Genomic DNA, 19,395 nt, shown 5'->3' with positions numbered 1-19,395 from the left:
TCAAAACTAATCCCATATGGTAGAACTCAAAACATCGGATTTTGTAAACTAAGTAACTAGTCGTTTAATTTATTGCGGCAAAGATTCAAAGTTATAGGTAATGCTGTCGGCAATACAATACAGTTGATGTGTTGTGCTCTGTCTGTCTGTATATATTAAAATACTTAAAGTACGATAATTAAACCTAAATTAGTACGAGTACATTAAATTAAATGTTTAAAGGACATACGGCGCTCGTAAGGTGAGTAAAAGCGGAGATTCACTCGTAGGACTGGCGACATCTCTATTCGAATCATAATGATTGTGGTTTTGATTGTGAGATATGCACAGCATATCTGGGTTGCGAACAATACATCTATGTATCCAAAATGAAATACTCGAACTGTCTGCCATCAGTTGGATAGTTCTGATTAATGGACTTTACACTTAGCGAAAAGTAACTTATGGAAATAAGGGAAATTATATGAAATACTTGTACCGAATGGATACTGATTGGGCGATTAAAATGACACCGGACACTGGTACATTAATGGATTACGTATGGAAATAGATACTGCTGGGGAAATGCTGCCGCTCCGACTATCCTAATCGTGCGACAGGTTGAGTATGTCATCGCCCATGCTGTTCTTGGGCATCTTGGCCGGAGGCGGAGCGGCCAGATCGGCTACAGACGCGAACTCCATGCGCTTCTTGGGCAACCCGACTCCACCGCTGCCAAGGAGGGCTCCCGGAGGCGCCAACTCGCCGTAGAGGCGGCTCAGGTCCGGAGAGGGCCGACGATGCGAAGAACTGCTGCTGCCGTCGGAAGGAGCCGGCGATGGGGTGTTCGAGGGCACACTGGATATGGCCAAGTCGACGGCACTGAAGTTGTACTTGCCACCAGAGTTGGAGTTGCTATTGCCGCCGCCCCCGCTGCTGGCCGACTTGGTAGGCGTCAGCCGTTCCAGAGCTGGCGACGCCGACGATTCCCGGGTGCGTGCCGACGAAGGTGTCGTCGATTTCGGCGGCTTCATCATCATGGCCGAGAGCGATTCTTGCTGGATCTTGAAGAGCGCCGACGGCGACATAAACATGTTGTTGGCCGCCAAGGTGGACTTGGACAACGGATCGGGTATTCCATACTTTCCATGCTGCTGCTGGAAGAAGGCGGCGTAGTCCTGCATCTTCTCCTGAGCGAGGGCATTGTAATAAGCAGCCGGATTAGAAAGCGACGAGGGTGAGGGTGCTCCTGGAGCAGCTGAAGAACCACCAGCCTTCATAGAGTTGCCAGGGGCACCTGCTCCCGTGGGAGTGGCAAAGAGTGCGTCCAGATCGGCGGCGGCCTTGTTTTGACGATACAGTAGCGCCTTGATCTCCGAGTCTTGTTTCTCCAACTGCAATAGCTGATTCAACATGTCGCTCTGAATGTCCTTCTGTTTCTGCTTGGATGATCCTCCTCCTCCCCCACCACCCGCAGATCCTCCAGGCACTCCCACGCCAGCGGACAGCAGTGCGGAGAGTTCGTTGTGGGCTCCAGCCATGTGCTTGTTCGACGACATGGCTGCTGCGAATTGGTTGTTGGGATCGAACAACTTGGTGTAGGTCTGCAGGAGGGCAGTGTAGTCCGCCTGCTGCTGCTGTTGTTGTTGCTGCTGCTGCTTCTTGGAGGAGCTGCTGTTGGAACCACCAACCGCTGAGACTGGCGGAGGAATAGACGCCGCTGCCACGGCCGCCATTTGCTGCTGCAGAAACGCGTTGAGGTCGTTGCTCTGCTTGCTCTGCTGCATATAGGAGTCGTAGCCGAGCAGCTTCGAGGCCTGAATCAAGTTGTTGTAGTCGGCACTGAGGGCAGCCGCCGCCGCAGCAGCGGGCGAGGATTTCGAGGACTTTCCACTCGAGGAATTAGACGGCTGGCCACCAGGTGTGGGCACTCCCAGACCCGCTCCCGTCAAATAGCTGTAGTCCGAGCCAAAGCCCAAAGTTCCCAGTGTAGTGGCGCCCAAGGCCTCCGCCTGCTGGAGCAGTAGCGCCGCATATTCCGGCGAGCGGATTAACTCACTCATCTTCAGCGGATCGTTCTTCAACTCATCAAGCTCCTTCATCAGCTTAGTCTTGTACGAATTCGAGTTGGAACTGGAGTTCGAGGACGAGGATGAAGACGAGGATTTGGAGGACCGTTCCGACTTGGACTTGCTGTTGCTGTGCGAGTTGCTGTTGCCGCCAGACACTCCTCCTACTCCGGCAGTGGGCAGCGGCATGTTGAAACTGTTCGAGTATGCAGCCACTGCGGCCGCCACATTGGGATCATTCAGGGCAGAGGCTGCATTAGAGTTACCTCCCTGTTTGGAGCCGCCCACCTTGGCCGCCGCTGCAGCCAGTTGATTGAGCGACGAGCTGCCATAATCCTTTCGCTGCTGTTGGAAGAGGGCAGCCAAGTCGCCCTGCAAGAAGTTCGGGGGCAGCTGCCCCGCCAGCTGCGCCAGACTGGCGGCCATCAGATCATTGGCCGTGGGCAGACAAGCGGCTGCTGATGGTACCACCTCGTACTTGTTCGGCGTAATACTTGGGCTGTTCCTCGCGATATCGCTTACGCTGAACTTCCCCGGACTGGGGGCAGGCGAGTTTCGGGTGCGCGACGTCGAGGCGGATGTGGAGGCGTGAGAGGAGGTATCGGACTTGGCGGGCGATGGAGATGCTCGCACTGGTACTTCAAACTTGGCGGGACTGGCCGAGTTCGACTGAATGGTGATGGGACTGTCGCGGGGCGAAGCACTCAGTGTAGTTACAGGTGGGATAGCCGCGGGTGGAACACTGGAAGTGGCCGGGGTTTGCGGAGGAAGCAACCCAGTAGTTGGTGCTGCCAAATTCGGCAGTACAGATGTGGGGTTCGGCGTGGCAAGTGGCGACAGCATTCGCACCGGATTCATATTCAAGCCTGAGGGCATGCAGAGCTGCTCCTGAAGCGACATCACTTTCAGCTCGCTGGCTTTCTGCTCTGCCTGAGCCTGCTGTGACTCCTCTTCGGCCTTCCGGACACTCTCCTCCAAAGCGGTAACCGCCTCGTTCAATGACTCTTCCTTTGGCGGCGTCATTTTCACATCCAACTGTGCCGCTGCAGGCTTTTCTTCTTCCTTAACCTCCAACTCATCATTGTCAATAATCTTAATGGTTTTGGGTGGTATAAAGTCGTCCTCCTGCTCGCAGTCGAGCACCGCGCAAATCCAATTCCAAAGTGCCTTGTCACTCTGCTTTGTTGGGAACTTAGGGTAGAGGGTGTTCTTGAGCTTCTCGTTGTAGGTGACCTCATTGTTGTAGATATTCCGGAAGCGAACTACCTCACCACGAAACTGGGAATAGTAATCCACGCACAGCTGAATCTCAGAGCGCACCTCCTCAGGTATCTCCTTGTCTGGTAACACCGAATACTGCATTAACATGGGCCGACCATACTCCATCGATTGTTTGCTCTCCCCGGGAGGCACGATCCATATACATTTAACCACCGACTCCAGTGTGGGATTCTCGTCGTAGTAAGGAGCTGTTTAGATTATAGGATGAGTTATAGTTCATGATTATGCAATCATGGCAGCACTTACATATAATCAGGGAAACACAAGGCGTGTAAGTCAGATCGCTGGCACCGCGCATCTTAATCTGATAGTCCAGTTGCGAGTCGCAATCCCGCAGCGTGGGTTCCGCCTGGAACTTTGGATGTGAATGGTACCAACCCACCAGAAGCAACTGATCCTGGATCATCATCTTCTGAATATCCCGCTCCACCTCGCCGGCTCGTTGTCTATCGAATCGTGTGTTCCGACACGGATATGTCTTTGTAATGGACAGAGCTGGAATGGAAAAGGCAGATTTAGAAATGCAAAACATACAAGGTCATCGCCGTGTCGAGCCGGACTCACTGTGTGTGTTCATGTCCCAGGTGCCGCCCAGGTAGCCGCACACCTCGCGAACCGTCAAATGACTGTGGAAGTCGGCCAGCAGGAGGGCAGAGGAATTAAGGGTAATAAGGAAGGGCTGTAGTTTGCCCACCGATGTGAACGGCACCGATTCGATGAGCATGTTGGCATCGCTATGATATTATAGAACAATTACTTCCCTGATATAACTCTTTAATTTAACCCTTTCTACTTACTGAACTATATTGCGATTGGAAACGGTGTTATGGGCGAATACAGTTCGTTTGACCACAACCTCTGGGGAATCGGACTTTCGCTCGGCATCTGTTAAAGTTAATGATTAATGGAAATCACTTTCAGGCGGGAGTACTACTTACCCAACTCGCTGTCGTCCAACGGCGAGTTGTCCTTTTGCAGAGCGCACTTCCGCAAATAGGTGTTTTTGTAGGCATCTAGCTTCTTGCCCTTGTACTTTACGGACGCCCAGCCGCAGCCACTCTTTTTCTCCGGATTTATGATCCGTTTGCAGTGCATGGCCCAGGCGCTGGGTGTCAGGAAAACGGTCTCTGTTTCGTGCGACTTAATCTTACCATCGGCAAGCAGGTCGCCGACAAATTTCTGTCCCAGGTACTCGATGGTCATCAGACCCAGTCCCGGCTGAAGGACATTGGCAGCCATCAGTGTCTGCAAGGTGACAGTGCGTCCAGTTCCATTAAAGCCTTCATAGTTTTCTTTTGTCTGGAAGGAGACACAAGAAATACACATGAAACAGGGAACATTTATGGTAAAATATCTTATAAACTTGATTTGTTCTACATTTCTTTTAAAAATCACATCTTCACTCTCAAAACTCTCACCTCATCATCATTGTCTTCGTCGGCGGCATCGCTGTCCACGTCTTTGTCGCACAGGTTGTCCTCGAGAAGCGCCGATGGTGCAACTGCATCTAATGCCGGAACTCCAGACTCTGCATGTCCAAGATCCATGGGTAAAGGACCTTCGCCGCCCCCATCCCTCCCCGCAGCCACTAAATCGTTTGTTGTTGGTGGCTGCTGCGGCGGCGGCGGCTGCTGCTGCACTACCCCCTCCTCCCGATCATCAACATCTCCTTCGCCGTCTGAGCTGCTCAGCACCTGGTTCTCGGAAGCCTCGTCCACCGGCTCGCCCTCGGCCAGGGCTCCGTTCTCTAATCCGTTCTCCATGCGTTGATTCTCCGGTTAATTCTCGTTTTCGAAAACGCGAATTTGGCCGCAGAAAATTTTTTTTGTGATATAGAATTGGTCGCGAAGTGTGCCCAACGCAGTTTGTTTAAGCGTCGATGCGATTCCTACCTGCCGTTGGCTGGTCACTCTATAAAAGCAAAAAAAATCAATTATTTTAACGCAAAGCAGGATTTTAGAATAATATCAGCCTAATGACCATGCAATTTCATCCTTTTCTGTCTTTGGAGAATGCTTCCATTTTCTGTAAATAATATTTGTATTTGGTATTAAGTTTTCAGGTCTGGCAACCCTCGTCATCATGCCCGCCACGGGGGATCACCACGAAAACATTTCAAACCGGAAAATAAATTCGTAAGTTCGTCGTTCTCAGAGGAAACCCATTATTTTATTATTTAAAACATCTTTAGTTTGTTTTAGGCATAATTCAAAGTGTTAATTGTTATAAAAGTATGTCACAATTCTGTTTTGTGATGATCTTGTGATAATCTATGCGATAGAAAAATGTAAAGAGTCACACTTTTAAACTAAAGCATAGAATATTAAAGTAGTTTTATGTAATTATGCCCAGATCAGCCATGTCAGAGACGCCTAAAGCATCTCATTGTCGCTATCGTCCTCATTGGTGGCAGCATCACCGGCTTTCCTGGCAAAATCAGTATAGACGCTAGGATTAATGCAATGTTGACCGTTGGTTTCCTTGCCCACCAGACCCATGTCGAATCGAAAGTCCTTGTCCTTTAGTTCGTCATGAACCTTGTAGATGATTTCGCCGGCCATTTTGATGACCTCTTCCACCGCCATGTTTGGTTTTAGCTTGTCCATCTCCGTCGTGGCCTGCTGCTTTGCTTTTCCACTAGCGCAAGAGAAGTAGCCGACAAAGGAACCAGAGGGCTCAATCTTATAAAGCTCGGGTCCACTCGTCTCATCCCAGGCGGAAAGGATGATGGAAAGCCCAAAGGGTCGGACGGCACTGTAAAGAGTGTACGCGTGCATGTAGCTTGCAATCCGTTCGCAAAGTTTCGACAATGGGATGGTGCGATCGAATTGTTGACGAAAATTGGCCGCTTCCTGGCGGGCAATATCAGCCAAATAGTTTCCATCGGCCAATAGCCCGGCTATAGCCATTCCGATGTTCTTTTCAATCGTGAAAATCCGTCCGCCAGCATCTTCCTCGTACAAGTTGCTGGAGATGATCTTCTCCACAGCTAGGACGACGCAGTCTTTGCCCCGCAAACCGATGACGGTGCCGCTCTTATCCACCGCCTTGCAAGCGTACTCGATCTGGAAGACGCGTCCATCCGGGGAAAATTGTGATGCCGACAAGTCGTAACCGGTGCCAGTGGAACCCATTGTTGTGATTCGATTGGAATTGAAATTATATTCAAATTATAAAGAAAGTAAGTGGTTTTCTGATGAAAAGTTGCTTGTGGACTGAAAAATTAGTTCAACTGAGAGCAGAGGATGAATTGACAGTTTTTTCAAGGCTTCGATGCGACAAAATTTTCTTTGCTTGAAAAACGTGCTTCCATCAAAATCTATCGATTTGAAGTTATCGTTTAATTTTTTTTAATTCCCATCCCTAGAACCCTTTTTTTTTAGGGCTTTCATCAGGAATTTTAAATTTTTGGCGGCGTAACCCCAAAAATGTTTTTAAACTACGTTACTCTGTTCTGTATTTCTATTCCAAGCATATCATCTTTTAACTTTACGGTTGTTATCCATAAAATGGAAGGCAATTGGGGCTTATCAATTCGATGTCATCAGCTTGTCTAACATTTGTCACTATTTCATCTATTATATAGCATGTAAGCTACCAAGTTATCATTTGTTAACATTTGTTAAATACCATGAGCTACAAGGGTATCGATTAGGGTTTATATCAGTCAATTAATAAAAAAAGCGTATTTTGTCTTGATTTACACGCCAGATTTCTTTTAAAGTCGATAAACTTTTTCGCTTTCTTGTTTCTATCGGTTTCGGTCTCCTTCATAGATATCGCCAGAAATCAAACGCCTCTGAAGCATGTTTCTGGTTTGGGGTATTCCTATATTTCTTCTGTAATTGGTGGTTTATTGCTTAACCTACTCCCAACACGTTTAAAGTAGCCTTCCTCACGATTCTTATCTAAAAAACGAGTAACAATTGAAGCTTATCAATCGGATGTCAGCACTTATCTAACATTTAACTACCAGAAGCATCAAGTGCATTAATCTTATTTACCTTCAACAATTAATAAAAAAATGCTGTAAAATTAACAGGAACTCCGTCTGGCATTTGTTTGCTCAACAAATAACCACTTAAATAGAGTAAACTGTGAGAAAAATGCAATTTCTTTTGAAAAGTTATATTATTTTGACATCGGTTTACCTTTCAGTTACTCTATTGGACTTTTCCAAAATTAAATTAAAATATTTTTATGGCTACTATTACTTTCTGCGTAATAAAAATTCACATCGTAAATATTATTCAATACAGTGAATCATAGAAAAAAAACTCATGGTAAAGAGCTCCAGTTAAACACTTAACTTTAATAACTTGTATAATTTATCCGGTTTTTTTTTTAAATGAGTAATCAACCAAAAACCTGAAATCAAATAAATTGCAATTAAGTCACGTAGATCCGGAGCAACGTGAACAACTGTCAATTATATCGCATTTTGTGTTAAGGAATACCTGCCAAATATTCACACTTTTCATGCACTTCCCCAAAAATTCCATTCGCTTCAATAATAAACACAGTCTAGGTGCTTAGCCGCAAGACCCTCAACTTCGGTCTTATCAGACAAAAATCTTGGTGGCCGGCGAAAAGAAAGAAACTACGCAAAACCCGAACCCAGCTGGCTGTCTTGGCCAATTCGAAGAAAGTTGAGCACTTGAGTTCCGTCTAACTTGTTTTTGTTTTTGATAACCACCATAAAATGTTGGCATGTACGAACCCAAATGCTAACGGTCGGGAGAACAAGAGTACTTATTCGGCAATTTATTAGGCAGATCCCCATGTCGATTTCCGGGGTGATTAATGATCGGTAATTAAAACACAATTTGGGGGTTTTCTCTCGATATACAGACATATATTCAGTGTTAAGATATAACCACAGTTATCGCTCAGTAATTATCATTTAAATAATGGCATTCAGAATGCTAAAATTAAACTAGAATCTTTTAAAAGGTATTCGCAATGGTTGAAATTGCGAAATTTGTGATATTCCTAGGACTTAGAGGCTACACTATACCTATAATTCTATAGCTGCATTTGCTAAACAATCTATACTCGTATCATATTACATATATTTGCAGACCTCCCTATTTTTTGCTACACTTCCGATTCCTATTGATTCGTTTAAGACGAAGAACTAAACCCTAAACTTAAAATACTATTTACACTTGGTGGTCTGGTCCAGCAGCTTCTTCCACAGATCGAATTGTTCGTTTGACTTGATCATGTGCACGCTGATCGCGTTGCGGATGTTGCAGGGATTGAACGAGATGCGCCGGTTAACGAACTCGTTGGCCTGCACACGTTTGATGGCCAGTGCCTGGGCCACGATGCCCGTGGTGAAGACATCCTCCAGCTTCAGGTAGACGGTCTTCAGCGATCGCACGTACAGCTCGTGCACGATGTCCCCGGTGAGGACATAGGCCGGTCCCGTCGTGAAAGATGGAAAGACGCCCGCCGCAAACTGGTCCACGGACACGTAGTACTTTGACTTTTTGTTTCGTATGGGTTTCCACTTCTTGGCCAGCCTGCCGTATATTGTCCGCTTGTCCTTGTGCTTGTCCAGGAAGGCCAGCAGCTTCGGCACATTGATGAACATGTCGTCATCGGTTTTGAGTACGTACTTGGCCTTCGGACAGTGCAGATCCGCCCACTCCAACGTCGAGATCGTTTTCAATGTTAGATTGTTGTACGAATCGATAAAGTTGCCCCGTATCAGATCTCCGTATATGAAGTTCTCCTGCGTCAGGGCCTTGTTAAGAGTCTCATTGTTGCCCCGGCCGAGGACAAAGGCCATTCCCACGTCCCTCCTTGTGCCGTAGTGCATCCAGGTCTGTCGTATGGACATTCTAGCCGCCTCGTGAGACATTGCGGAGCTAATAAGAACCAGAAGCTTGATAAACTTTCCGTTTTTCGGGCAAATGCGCTCCGCGTCGATCTCGTCGTCCAGGTGACCTGGCTCATACAGCTGCTCGGTGGGCACTCCCTTCGACGGATCCACGGGAGCACTAGGTTGCTTGGCCGGACTCTTGCTGCCAGCGCCACCCTTTGTGGTCCTTACAATGGGTGCTGGTGGTTTCGCAGACTTTGTCTCGATCTTTGAGTCCTTGATCTCCTGGATCGCCTTCGACGCCGGCTGTAGCTCCTTTTTCTCGGACTCGGCTTCAAACACTTCCAGCCTGCCATCCGCCAAATTCATCTGCACCACCTCCGGTTGATTTCCCTTTTCTGAAAATGAAACAAAAGAATCGCTTTAGTGCTGGCCGTAGAACCTTAATTTATAAACACAAATGACAGAGTGAAACCCTATTCTAATTAATCCCCTCAGCCAGATGGTTACCGGACAGATGCAACCCAATAGCTTCCGTACTTGTGATTGTTTACAGTGCTGCCATAATGAAAGACGATACCGCGCCATATTAGCTGACTGCACACGATGTGCGCCATCGCCGGGGAGCCACCCAAATGGGTGCGACGTCGGCACTACCTTTTTGATAAACAAATGCTAGACTTTTACGTGGCGCTGCGATGGCGCAATAAACAGAACGACGCGGATGACAACTCCATTCAAAAATCAATTAATTTATTGTAATTGATGAATCTTCCAACCTGTGTTCTGGTCATTTCCTGTAGCGGGTGCCACAGCTCCAGTGCCCGTGCTGCTGCTGCTACTCGAGGTGATGTTCTTCAGAATCTTATCGGCGTTCTCGATGAACTTTTGTAAATTAGATGTTGGTATGAGAAGCTCCGTGTCGGGTGGGGCGGGTTGGGCTTGCGGCTCGGACGGGGACTGAGGTGGTTGCTGTTGTGGGACAGGAACTGATTGTTTGACAAGCAACGTGTCGCCAGTGTTGTTGCCAGTGCTGTTGATGTTGTTGTTGTTGGTGCTGCTGTTGATGTTACCTGCAGATGGATTCAATTCAATTTATTAGCATGATTAGCGGGGACGCGATAACAGGGCGCATGTCTGTAGCCCATGTAGACTCACCGGTAACGCCATCAACGCTTTGGCCATACTGCTGCTCCTCCAGCAGCTCCTCCGCCATGATATTTGGCGTCAGTTCGGGGCCTCCCACCTGGGGACTGGCACCGGCAGAGCCTCCGTCGAGCAGGGCATCCTCGTCGATGGTGGGCAGTCGGTGCTGCGAGTGTTTTCGATGAATCTCATGGATCTCCGCCGCCTTTATGCTCACTATCTTGCCACCGCCAGACTCCTTGGTGGCTGCCTGTCGGTGGCCGTACTCCTTGTCTGTGCTATTGGCGTTCTGGAGTATTTGCTGGCCGATTAGTTGCTGCGGCGGCGACGCGGCTGGGTGTATGTGGTTCGGCGATAGGTTCCCCGTCGCCGAGTACGAGGCGTAGATGAAAATAGTGAGTATCACCACGATGAGGACCAAAAGGAAGCGCAGCATGCGCGTGTTGTGCAAACTGCCAGCCATCATAGTCTCCAAAATCTCGCTGAAATCTCGACAAATCTCAGTCTCAGTTTCGGTCTTCAGTCTGGACTCTGCTCCAATTTTTTCGATCTATTATTATTGTTTATAGCTTTTTTTTGTATATTTTTAGATCTGTGAGTATTACGGTTACGAATGGAACGCTTGCGAACTTTGCAACGTTTGCGGTGCGACTGCAATGAGAACAGACGAGACATTAAGGTAAACAACTGATTCTGCTGATTTGTTAAGTGCCTCCCATACCCAGAACCAGGCACATCAGGAACTGAGGGAGATGTTTAGGGATTGGATAACCTAACAGAAATTCATGTATATAGTATAGAGTACATATAGTATACATATATAAAGTTGTATTATATACTTATAAGATCTACTACTTCTAACTCCATCTAATTATAGAACCACTAAAGGTCGAAGTCGAAGCTCACGTAGGTAAAGCTTTATTGTTCACCTTACTAGGTGGAGGTGGCAAATATCTAAATATTTGTTTAGAGAGTGTACGACAGACTGCACAGACTGATAGCAAGTTTCTACACTTACAGAACTGCACTGCCCGAAGTCACAAGATGTAGAAACCCTACTCCTAAGTAAGCCACTTAAAAAAATAGGCACAAAAACCGCCAGTAAATCGGTAAGTGATTTATATGGTAATGAGACTGACGACGACTGACGACTGGGGGGAAACACTTGGGGAGCACACCATAGTCTCCCTTGGCTAATGAATTGGCCAAAAGCGGAGAGCACGCACACAGGGAGTGGGCCAGCGACCAGACAGCATCCAGAATTGTCACGACATCGCTTTGGGCCCGGTATCCACTTTGCATGCTCAACAGCATTCTTGACCCGATTCCGAAAATGTGAAGAGAAACCCAACCGAACAGAACGACGCAGAAACTTCGGCCAGGCTCTTGACCAGCGGCCCCGGGAGCCACTTGGTGTCTTGGTCTTGGTTTTGGTCTTGGTCCGACGATTAGATTGCTTATCGGGCGATCGAATCTCAACGTTCATTGATTTCTTAGGAGCGGACTAAAGTTGTATATATTCATTTTAAGAAACTACCTCACTGGGCCTGTCATAAAAATAGAACCACTTGGCTGAGCCCGACAGTTCGTTATGGAAATCAATAAAACTTAAGGACAGGCCCTCATAACTTTATTTTTGAAGCACTTTCGCTACGACTCCGACCCGTCACACGCTGCCCATGAAATCCCCAATGCGTCACTGGGAATAACTTAATTGCCTTTCGATAAGACAGCACTTGGGGGACATTACAAAAGGAATCAAAATTGATCTTCCAGGTTATTAGGGTTCATTTTATTTAAGCTACTTAAGCTTCTGTCAATTGAAGACTCTGATACAGGTTCTTCACTCCTTAAATACTTTAATTAAATCTAATCTAATTTTATAGCAAACTATTAAACAATCAGGATAGGATGTTTAATTAAACAAAAATTCGCATTAATATTCAACCAGATGATTAGGGGGTAATCAACTAAATTTGATGATAAACCTAATCAGCGGAGGGGTCTCTATCGACGTGACTAGTCGGCCGGTCTAGTCGGGCTCGTATACCGCCCCTTCTGGGAAACTGGCAAGAAGCGCCAGCGAGTACAATTATAATGGAATTTTTTTTAGATTTACTCTCATGATGATGCGGTATCGTGTTTTTTTCTGCGCTTATCGCTGAACAAGAGAATAGACGCACAACCCGAAAGCTAATAAGGGGATTGTAGTATATTGGAAGCCGCAGCGTGACGTGCAATGGATTGATAAGAGATTAGCCCATTGTTGTTCTAAATAAAAGTGAAAGTGCTCCTTATCGGTAAGAAGATGATTCACCCTTCGAGGTCATGCTAATTTTTTTTATTAGAAAAGGGGTTGTTTGACACACAATTTTCTTTATTTTTATCGCCGAATGGCGCTTATCGGGGCTGCCACTTCCTTTAGGATTCTATGGAGCTACAATTTATAATTTATTACTTAAACTAGGCCTTTAAATATTTTTTTTTAAACTGCCTTCAATTATTAGAATTAGCTGGTAATTGTTCTGATTTTTTTCCCAGTTGTTTGAGAGTAATTTTTTTAAATGTTCCGACATTTGCTGTTTTTTTTATTGCCTCGTAATTGTGTGCGAAATTGCCCAAAGAGCCGTGAAATTTGACAAGAGCTTGTAATGTGATGGAGTGTAACTCTCGAATTCCCCAGAAACCCCAGAAACAGCCATTCCAGATTGCTCGTGGAGCTGGGCCGTGGAGCAGAATGAGAGACCAGGGAGAGCGGAAGTGGGTTCGAGCTTTCAATCTGGCTGGTGGTCGGTTATGCTTTTTTTTTTTTCTTTATTTTTGTACGTGGCCCCCACTTGGACGTCTCTGCTAATAAGTACAATGAACCGGAGATAATCGCCGGTTAGTCTGCAAACGGGTTTTCGGGCGTCTCGAAACTATCTTTCAGCTGGTTTCCTATCAATCATAGCTGCCAGCATCCCACTGGACACTTTTTTTGGACTAGTCCTGAATTCCTTGCGGGGATTACTTGAGTCATGATACCTTGTATAGGAAGAGAATAATCCAAACAATGAGTAATTTGAATAAAAAATCAAATATTAATTTTATTGCGGAAGTAATCTTTTCTGCTGATTTTTCAAAGTAACGCTATGTGATTTGTCTTTTTTGGTTACAATCTATCCATCAGATACGAAAGAGAAGTGGAATTCATAGATATATTTAAAGTTTAAAATTTAAACTTACAAATCACAGAAAGAAATGCGATGTTAATTAAATATTCGTGACTTTCAAGGGCTTTCTTTTTTAATAAATAAATATTTATTTCCGATCTCAGTTGTTTACTTCTTCATATTGGATAATTGCCATGGGATACATAATTGTATGCATTGGTTTTTCCAATCTGAACCAAATCAAAGACTGAGAGAGATACTGGTTAATTGGTGTTAATGAAATCTCACTACGCACGGCCATGTGGTGCAATGTCCGGCCATGGGATTTGGAAATCTGTGATGACCGCTAGTGGCTCGACTTGGCTCGGCTAGCTGGTGGCATTGTTGCCCAACCAAACACCACGGTAGATGTGTGTTAATAAAATAACAAAACCCTAGGCAACGCACCGTCATCGTTGCGTTGTTGTCTCCGTTTGGTTGCCTTTGGTTTTAGGTGTCTTCGGGCCCAACAAACCTCGACTTACCTCCCAGTTTTATTTTTTTTTTGTTCGCCTCAGCTTTGGTGGCTCTCCTTTGCGGGAATCGGAGATGCGGCTGCGGATTCGGATATAGCTATTGTTGGACCAGGGTCAAGCATAATTACTTGCTGGCTTGGGGTGGCTGGTGGCTGGCGGTTGGCGGTTGGGGACTGGCTGCGTTTATTTTTAGTGTTTAGTTAGCGTTAATAAATTTTGCCTTTTGTTGACAATTAACAATGATGAATTGTAGGTTGTTTGTTTACTGTTAATATTGTTGGTATTTCTGTAATCCTCCTTTTGATGGCTAATTGTTGGGTTTATGGTACTTGTTGTTGTTGTTGTTGGTGTTGTTGGACCCCAGGCGCCACCACAAATATTGTTTGGATGTAGATGTATGTGTGAGCCTTGGGAGTTTTTTTTCCGACTTTACCGAGTATTTTCGTTTTTAATAACCCGTCAACCCGTTTCATTAGTCATGCGAAGCATGTTTTAAAAATAAATAAGCAGCATTAACGCCTCAGCGTACCACTATGCGTTAAACTAGTCGCGTTTTGTTGTTGTTGTTGTTGCTGCTCCCATGGACCCACAGACCAACCACAGAAACAGATTTATTTTCGCATTCGATTAAGTTTTTCGGTCGCAAATTTTATTCTGCGCGGCGAGTGGCAGCCTTCCTGACTGCCTTTTTATGACACTTTTGAGGCTTTGCCTTTGCACACACACTTTTTGGGGGCTGCGTTACAGCGCCCGCACGTATTCCAATTTTTTTTTCCTCTTTTTTTGTGGGCCATGCATTACTCCCACTCGCAACGATTTGTATTAGCTCAACATTAGTGACAGAGTGACCAGGTTTATATGCGGGGTATGCAATTGGCTGGTGTTGGACAATATTCAAGAGTGTTGGTGTGGCCAGGGGTCATGCGAAGGATGTATCACACGAACGAATCACACGTTTTAAAATATTTCGTCCTTTCGATATCTTCTCGTCCGAAAAAGGATAAAAAATATCATTTCTCCTTCTACATTCTTTGTTTTCTTAGAAATTAAAATTATTATACTTTTTAATTACTTATACAAAGTGTAAGTAAAATATTACTATTTTTTTAATGTTAAATATAAGTTTCAATTTATAATCACAATTAAAGTTTTTAATTAATTGTACATATTTATTTTTAATAAATTTGCTTTTTTAAGATACCGCTATTAGGTTGGTTCTATTTAACGCCATTTACAACACTGTTCCTTCCAGCTGTTCAAATCCAAAGCAAACAAGCGGCTTCCAAAGTTCATTCTAGTTTATCAACACAATATTAAAGGTCTAAAATTTAAATTTTAAATGTTTTTCTATTAAGAATAAAGCAAAGAAATATATAAGATTAACATACTACAATTATTTGTCCTTGTCCTCCATTTGTGTATGTATTTTTGAAACATAATTAATTTCATTCCCTCAATTATTGCTTATTTTATCACAATTTTGTGCCAAGTAATCATCGTTAAGATTATCTCCTCAAGGTTCTGTTAATGACAAGATGGCCTTGATTCCTGCCGTAACACGACTCAGTTCCTCCGTTATCCGGATTTTGGGATGCAATCCCAGCCCGATGACCCTGCAAGGAACCAACACATATCTTCTGGGAAGTGGCAACCGGCGAATCCTGATCGACACTGGCGACGAGGACGTGCCTCAGTATATTGAGCATCTAAACGATGTATTGAAGCAGGAAAAGGCCTCCATCGACACCATCCTACTGACACACTGGCATCACGATCATGTTGGCGGAGTGAAGAGCATCTTGGGCACAGCTTTGGCTCACAACGATTGCCGGGTGTTCAAGTATGGACGAACAGACGCCCCAGATGTGTGTCCCGAAATCCCGACGCACATAAAACTGCACCCACTGGCCCACAACCAGGAGTTTGCCACCGAGGGAGCAAAGGTTAAGGTAGTGCACACCCCCGGACACACCACTGATCACGTAGTGCTGGCCATGAGCGAGGGCACGCTCTTCAGCGGCGACTGTATCCTGGGCGAGGGAACTGCCGTTTTCGAGGACCTTTTCGAGTACATGAAGAGCCTTGAGAAGATACTGGATATCAAACCGCAGAGGATTTTCCCAGGCCACGGTAATGTCATCGAAGAACCGATCGGCAAGATCGAGTACTACATCAACCATCGCAACCAGCGAGAGGCACAAATACTGCAGTACTTTGTTCAGCGGCCCAACGAACGGTGGCAAGCCATGGACGTAGTGCGGGAGGTGTACAAAGAAACCCCCGAAAATCTATGGCCCGCAGCCGCCTACAATGTAGACCATCACCTTAGTAAGTTGGCCAAGGAGGGTAAACTTAATGTCATTGAGTCGGAAAACGAGAAATTTTATTCATACCGTGCAACCAGTGCTCTTTAAGAGCTGTTGGTCTTCCAGAAAATCTTCACGTTTTGCAATAGCGAGTGCTGGAGATTCTTCCTGCTTAATGCTAGCTAAGGATATTAATACTCGTTTTTGTAAATTGTAAACAAAATGATATTTTAATAGCTTGTACCATTATAATTTGTTTACAGTTTTTTATCTTTAAATTCTGTTTTTTTGTATATGTATATATTCTTAAAAAAAATTGTACAACAAGATTAAATCTACAATTCAATTTTGTCTTTTAAATATATATATACATTCTGTACATCTAGAATCTCAATAATGCAATATGAACAACTGGAATCTCCGGACTAAATATTTGAAAATTTTACAAACAGAAAATGGATATCCTTGCTAAGTACACGTGATGGAAGTGTCCAACAGCTTCTTCCACAAATCAAACTGCTCATTGGGTGACACCATGTGAATTGTGATTCTATCACGAACACGACAGGCCCACGCCTTCGTATTGGTGTTGGCTATCTCCTTGACATTAACCCGCGGGATGCCTAAAATGTCGGCCACGATGCCAGTCAGGAAGACATCCTCCAGCTTTAGGTAAGCAGTGGCCAGAGATTGGGCATATAATTCGCCCACAATATCGCCAGTGAGAAGATACGCAGGACCAGTGGTGAAGTAAGGAAAAAATCTTGCAGTAAACTGTCGGTAGGATACAAAATATTTGGACTGTTTGTTCCGCACTGGCATCCAGTTCTCGGCTCTGCGTCCATAGATCCTTCGCTTGGCACTAAGGGTGTCAATAAATGTCATCAGCTTGGGCATGTTGATGAACATGTCGTCGTCCGTCTTGAGGATATACTTTGCGAGGGGACAGTGCCACAGCGACCACTCCAAAGCGGAGATCGTCTTGAGGGTGAGGTTGTAGTAGGAGTCTATGAAGTTGCCCCTTATCATATCCGCATACATCATATTCTCCCGATCAAGGCGTTCATTTGCAGTTGCGTTAGTACCTCGTCCTAGTACAAAGGCCATGCCGATGTCCCTCCTGCTGCCGTAGTGCATCCAAGTCTGCCGGATGGCCATTCGTTGTGCCTCATGCTTCCGTGCCGACGTAATTAGCACCAGGAGTTTAATAAAAGCTCCACTTTTGGGACATATTCTCTCCGCATCAATCTCATTGTCCCGGTGACCCGATTCATAGGTGGCACTTGCCAATGGGATATCGGTGGCCTGCTGTTTGTATTTAAGATACTCCCAAAACTCTTTTGGATTGAAGAATCTGATTGTACGATATTCGGAAGTTATATCTAGATAAAATATTTGCAAGTTTTACTAAATGTAGAAAACTGAAGAACTAAAATAAAATCAATTTAAACATAAAATATTAGTTTAAAGTGCTTCAATGAGGTATTGAGGTATTAGAATCGAGAAATCTAGAAATCGTTTAAGGTATTCCGCTTGAGAATCGGATGAGAATTTGGGAAGATACAGCCATTACTGTGGACCCTATAGGGGAAAACCCCATTTTCAAGGGATCCCATCTCGAAAATTGGAAAAAAAAATGTAAAAAATATTTTGTCTCAGGATTTTGATGCAGGTTGGTGTGGAATTAATCCAGAAATCGTTTAAGGTACTCCGATTGAGAATCGGATGAGAATTGAGAAAGATATAGCCATCACTGTGGGCCATATTGGGAAATATCCTATATTTAAGGGATCCCATCATGAAAAATGGAAAAAAAATCTCAAAAATATTTTGTCTCAGGATTTCGATGCAGAATGGTGGGGAATCGATCTAGAAATCGTTTAAGGTACTCCGCTTGAGAATCGGATGAGAATTGGGAAAGATATAGCCATATCGGTGGGCCACATAGGGAAAATACACATTTTCAAGGGATCTCATCAGAAAAATGGACAAAAAATCTAGAAAATAGTTTGCCTCAGGATTTTTATGCAGAATGGTGGGGAATCGATCTAGAAATCGTTTAAGGTACTCCGCTTGAGAATCGGATGAGAATTGGGAAAGATATAGCCATATCGGTGGGCCACATAGGGAAAACCACATTTTCAAGGGATCCCATCATAAAAATGGAAAAAAAATCTGAAAAATATTTTGTCTCAGGATTTTGATGCAGAATGGTGGGAATCGGGGGAACCCTTTGTTTTCTGGATCTCGTAACCTATTTTATGTATCCTACTCCAGAATGGAGTTATAATTGGCAATAATTTTTTAAAACTTCCTAAAAAACTTTTTTTATTTAATTTACCTATGATTTGAAGTGAGGATTTTGGAAGATCTTCATGTTTTTCATCTGGAATTATATATTACATATTAGAGTAATAACATTGGTAATAAGGATATTCAAATATCTCACGAGGCTTTTCCGTTGAATGGATCTTTAGGGTATTGTTCAATATGTTCTTATAATCTAAAGGAATTTGTTTAGGGGCAGTTGCATCCAAAGATTCATTTATTTTGATATTTATGTTGCCTGAAAGTAAATATTATTAAATGCAGGATATATATATAATTCCATGACTATATTCTTACTAAAATGAGTTGTCTGGAGAGCATCCAATTCCGTCAATAGACTGTCGTTCATTGATTTTTCAAATATGATTTCGGAGAGATCGATCTTAACTGGATTTTTCGGAATTATATTTACAATCTTACGAGGTTTTGATATATATGAGTATACCACCAGGCTGACGAGGACTAGGAGTACCAAAGAGCGCACAAGGCGCGTCGCCATATTTAGAAGCGCCAACTCCCAGCCAAAGGATTTCCCTTCTATGACCAGGGGATGCAATCCGGAATTGACCTTCTACCTGTAGGTAGCAAAATAATAATCATGTTGATTATTTTTGTTGAATAATTTTATCAAAAATTAAAAAGCATACTCGACATACTTTCATGTTTGTAAATATTTAATATTGCGGGCTTTTTGATTCTTTTCGACATTCATTTTTTTCTTTTATGTACTTTATTTATGTCTTAACTTATATATATGGTTTAACTTGGAAATACTATGATTTTTAGCCT

At 44.4% G+C, this 19,395-nt stretch overlaps 5 protein-coding genes across 7 annotated transcripts; 1 reads left to right on the top strand and 4 right to left on the bottom strand.

Moving 5' to 3' along the window:
• Window positions 1–39: 39 nt before the first annotated feature.
• On the bottom strand, window positions 40–5,211 carry LOC108132414 (MPN domain-containing protein CG4751). Its single transcript, XM_017251836.3, has 6 exons — window positions 4,748–5,211; window positions 4,268–4,628; window positions 4,127–4,214; window positions 3,894–4,063; window positions 3,576–3,824; window positions 40–3,517 (listed from the first exon to the last, which is right to left on the bottom strand). Exons 1-6 carry the CDS (start codon window positions 5,090–5,092, stop codon window positions 585–587), a joined length of 4,146 nt encoding a protein of 1,381 aa, XP_017107325.2. The 5' UTR covers window positions 5,093–5,211; the 3' UTR covers window positions 40–584.
• Window positions 5,212–5,469: 258 nt separating this feature from the next.
• On the bottom strand, window positions 5,470–6,588 carry LOC108132257 (proteasome subunit alpha type-3-like). The gene has a single exon (XM_017251586.3). The coding sequence runs from the start codon at window positions 6,461–6,463 to the stop codon at window positions 5,702–5,704; it is 762 nt and encodes a 253-aa protein (XP_017107075.2). The 5' UTR covers window positions 6,464–6,588; the 3' UTR covers window positions 5,470–5,701.
• Window positions 6,589–7,595: 1,007 nt separating this feature from the next.
• LOC108132448 (beta-lactamase-like protein 2 homolog) lies at window positions 7,596–16,642 on the top strand. Of its 3 annotated transcripts, none has more exons than XM_070277409.1 (2): window positions 7,596–7,612; window positions 15,491–16,642. In XM_070277409.1, exon 2 carries the CDS (start codon window positions 15,508–15,510, stop codon window positions 16,384–16,386), a length of 879 nt encoding a protein of 292 aa, XP_070133510.1. In that variant the 5' UTR covers window positions 7,596–7,612; window positions 15,491–15,507; the 3' UTR covers window positions 16,387–16,642. The 3 variants fall into 3 exon arrangements, with proteins under 3 accessions (XP_070133510.1, XP_017107372.2, XP_017107371.2); XM_017251883.3 differs by lacking the exon at window positions 7,596–7,612 and adding an exon at window positions 15,228–15,291; XM_017251882.3 differs by lacking the exon at window positions 7,596–7,612 and adding an exon at window positions 15,236–15,390.
• On the bottom strand, window positions 8,163–14,834 carry LOC108132394 (uncharacterized). Its single transcript, XM_017251808.3, has 4 exons — window positions 13,982–14,834; window positions 10,318–10,956; window positions 9,939–10,232; window positions 8,163–9,557 (listed from the first exon to the last, which is right to left on the bottom strand). The coding sequence occupies exons 2-4, from the start codon at window positions 10,769–10,771 to the stop codon at window positions 8,488–8,490; spliced, it is 1,818 nt and encodes a 605-aa protein (XP_017107297.2). The 5' UTR covers window positions 10,772–10,956; window positions 13,982–14,834; the 3' UTR covers window positions 8,163–8,487.
• LOC108132447 (beta-1,3-galactosyltransferase 5) lies at window positions 16,607–19,240 on the bottom strand. The gene is made up of 4 exons (XM_017251881.3): window positions 18,904–19,240; window positions 18,728–18,844; window positions 18,620–18,664; window positions 16,607–17,660 (listed from the first exon to the last, which is right to left on the bottom strand). The coding sequence occupies exons 1-4, from the start codon at window positions 19,103–19,105 to the stop codon at window positions 16,747–16,749; spliced, it is 1,278 nt and encodes a 425-aa protein (XP_017107370.3). The 5' UTR covers window positions 19,106–19,240; the 3' UTR covers window positions 16,607–16,746.
• Window positions 19,241–19,395: the final 155 nt, after the last annotated feature.

This window comes from Drosophila bipectinata, chromosome 2L (assembly GCF_030179905.1).
Source record: "Drosophila bipectinata strain 14024-0381.07 chromosome 2L, DbipHiC1v2, whole genome shotgun sequence".
Classification (NCBI taxonomy): domain Eukaryota; kingdom Metazoa; phylum Arthropoda; class Insecta; order Diptera; family Drosophilidae; genus Drosophila; species Drosophila bipectinata.
Note: the sequence above shows the minus strand (reverse complement) of the source record. Positions and strands in the feature narration are given on the sequence as shown.

What these genes read in the sequence shown, in the direction of transcription:
- LOC108132414 (XM_017251836.3), bottom strand. Translation starts at nt 5,092, where the DNA reads ATGGAGAACGGATTAGAGAACGGAGCCCTGGCCGAGGGCGAGCCGGTG. An exon ending in ACGAAGACAATGATGATGAG is followed by an intron (nt 4,629 to 4,747) that starts GTGAGAGTTTTG and finishes GTCTCCTTCCAG; the next exon opens with ACAAAAGAAAACTATGAAGG. An exon ending in GTTGGACGACAGCGAGTTGG is followed by an intron (nt 4,215 to 4,267) that starts GTAAGTAGTACT and finishes TAACTTTAACAG; the next exon opens with ATGCCGAGCGAAAGTCCGAT.
- LOC108132257 (XM_017251586.3), bottom strand. Translation starts at nt 6,463, where the DNA reads ATGGGTTCCACTGGCACCGGTTACGACTTGTCGGCATCACAATTTTCC.
- LOC108132394 (XM_017251808.3), bottom strand. Translation starts at nt 10,771, where the DNA reads ATGATGGCTGGCAGTTTGCACAACACGCGCATGCTGCGCTTCCTTTTG. An exon ending in AAGCGTTGATGGCGTTACCG is followed by an intron (nt 10,233 to 10,317) that starts GTGAGTCTACAT and finishes ATCCATCTGCAG; the next exon opens with GTAACATCAACAGCAGCACC. An exon ending in AGGAAATGACCAGAACACAG is followed by an intron (nt 9,558 to 9,938) that starts GTTGGAAGATTC and finishes TTTCATTTTCAG; the next exon opens with AAAAGGGAAATCAACCGGAG.
- LOC108132448 (XM_070277409.1), top strand. Translation starts at nt 15,508, where the DNA reads ATGGCCTTGATTCCTGCCGTAACACGACTCAGTTCCTCCGTTATCCGG.
- LOC108132447 (XM_017251881.3), bottom strand. Translation starts at nt 19,105, where the DNA reads ATGGCGACGCGCCTTGTGCGCTCTTTGGTACTCCTAGTCCTCGTCAGC. An exon ending in CCATTCAACGGAAAAGCCTC is followed by an intron (nt 18,665 to 18,727) that starts GTGAGATATTTG and finishes ATATAATTCCAG; the next exon opens with ATGAAAAACATGAAGATCTT. An exon ending in ATCCTCACTTCAAATCATAG is followed by an intron (nt 17,661 to 18,619) that starts GTAAATTAAATA and finishes TATTTTATCTAG; the next exon opens with ATATAACTTCCGAATATCGT.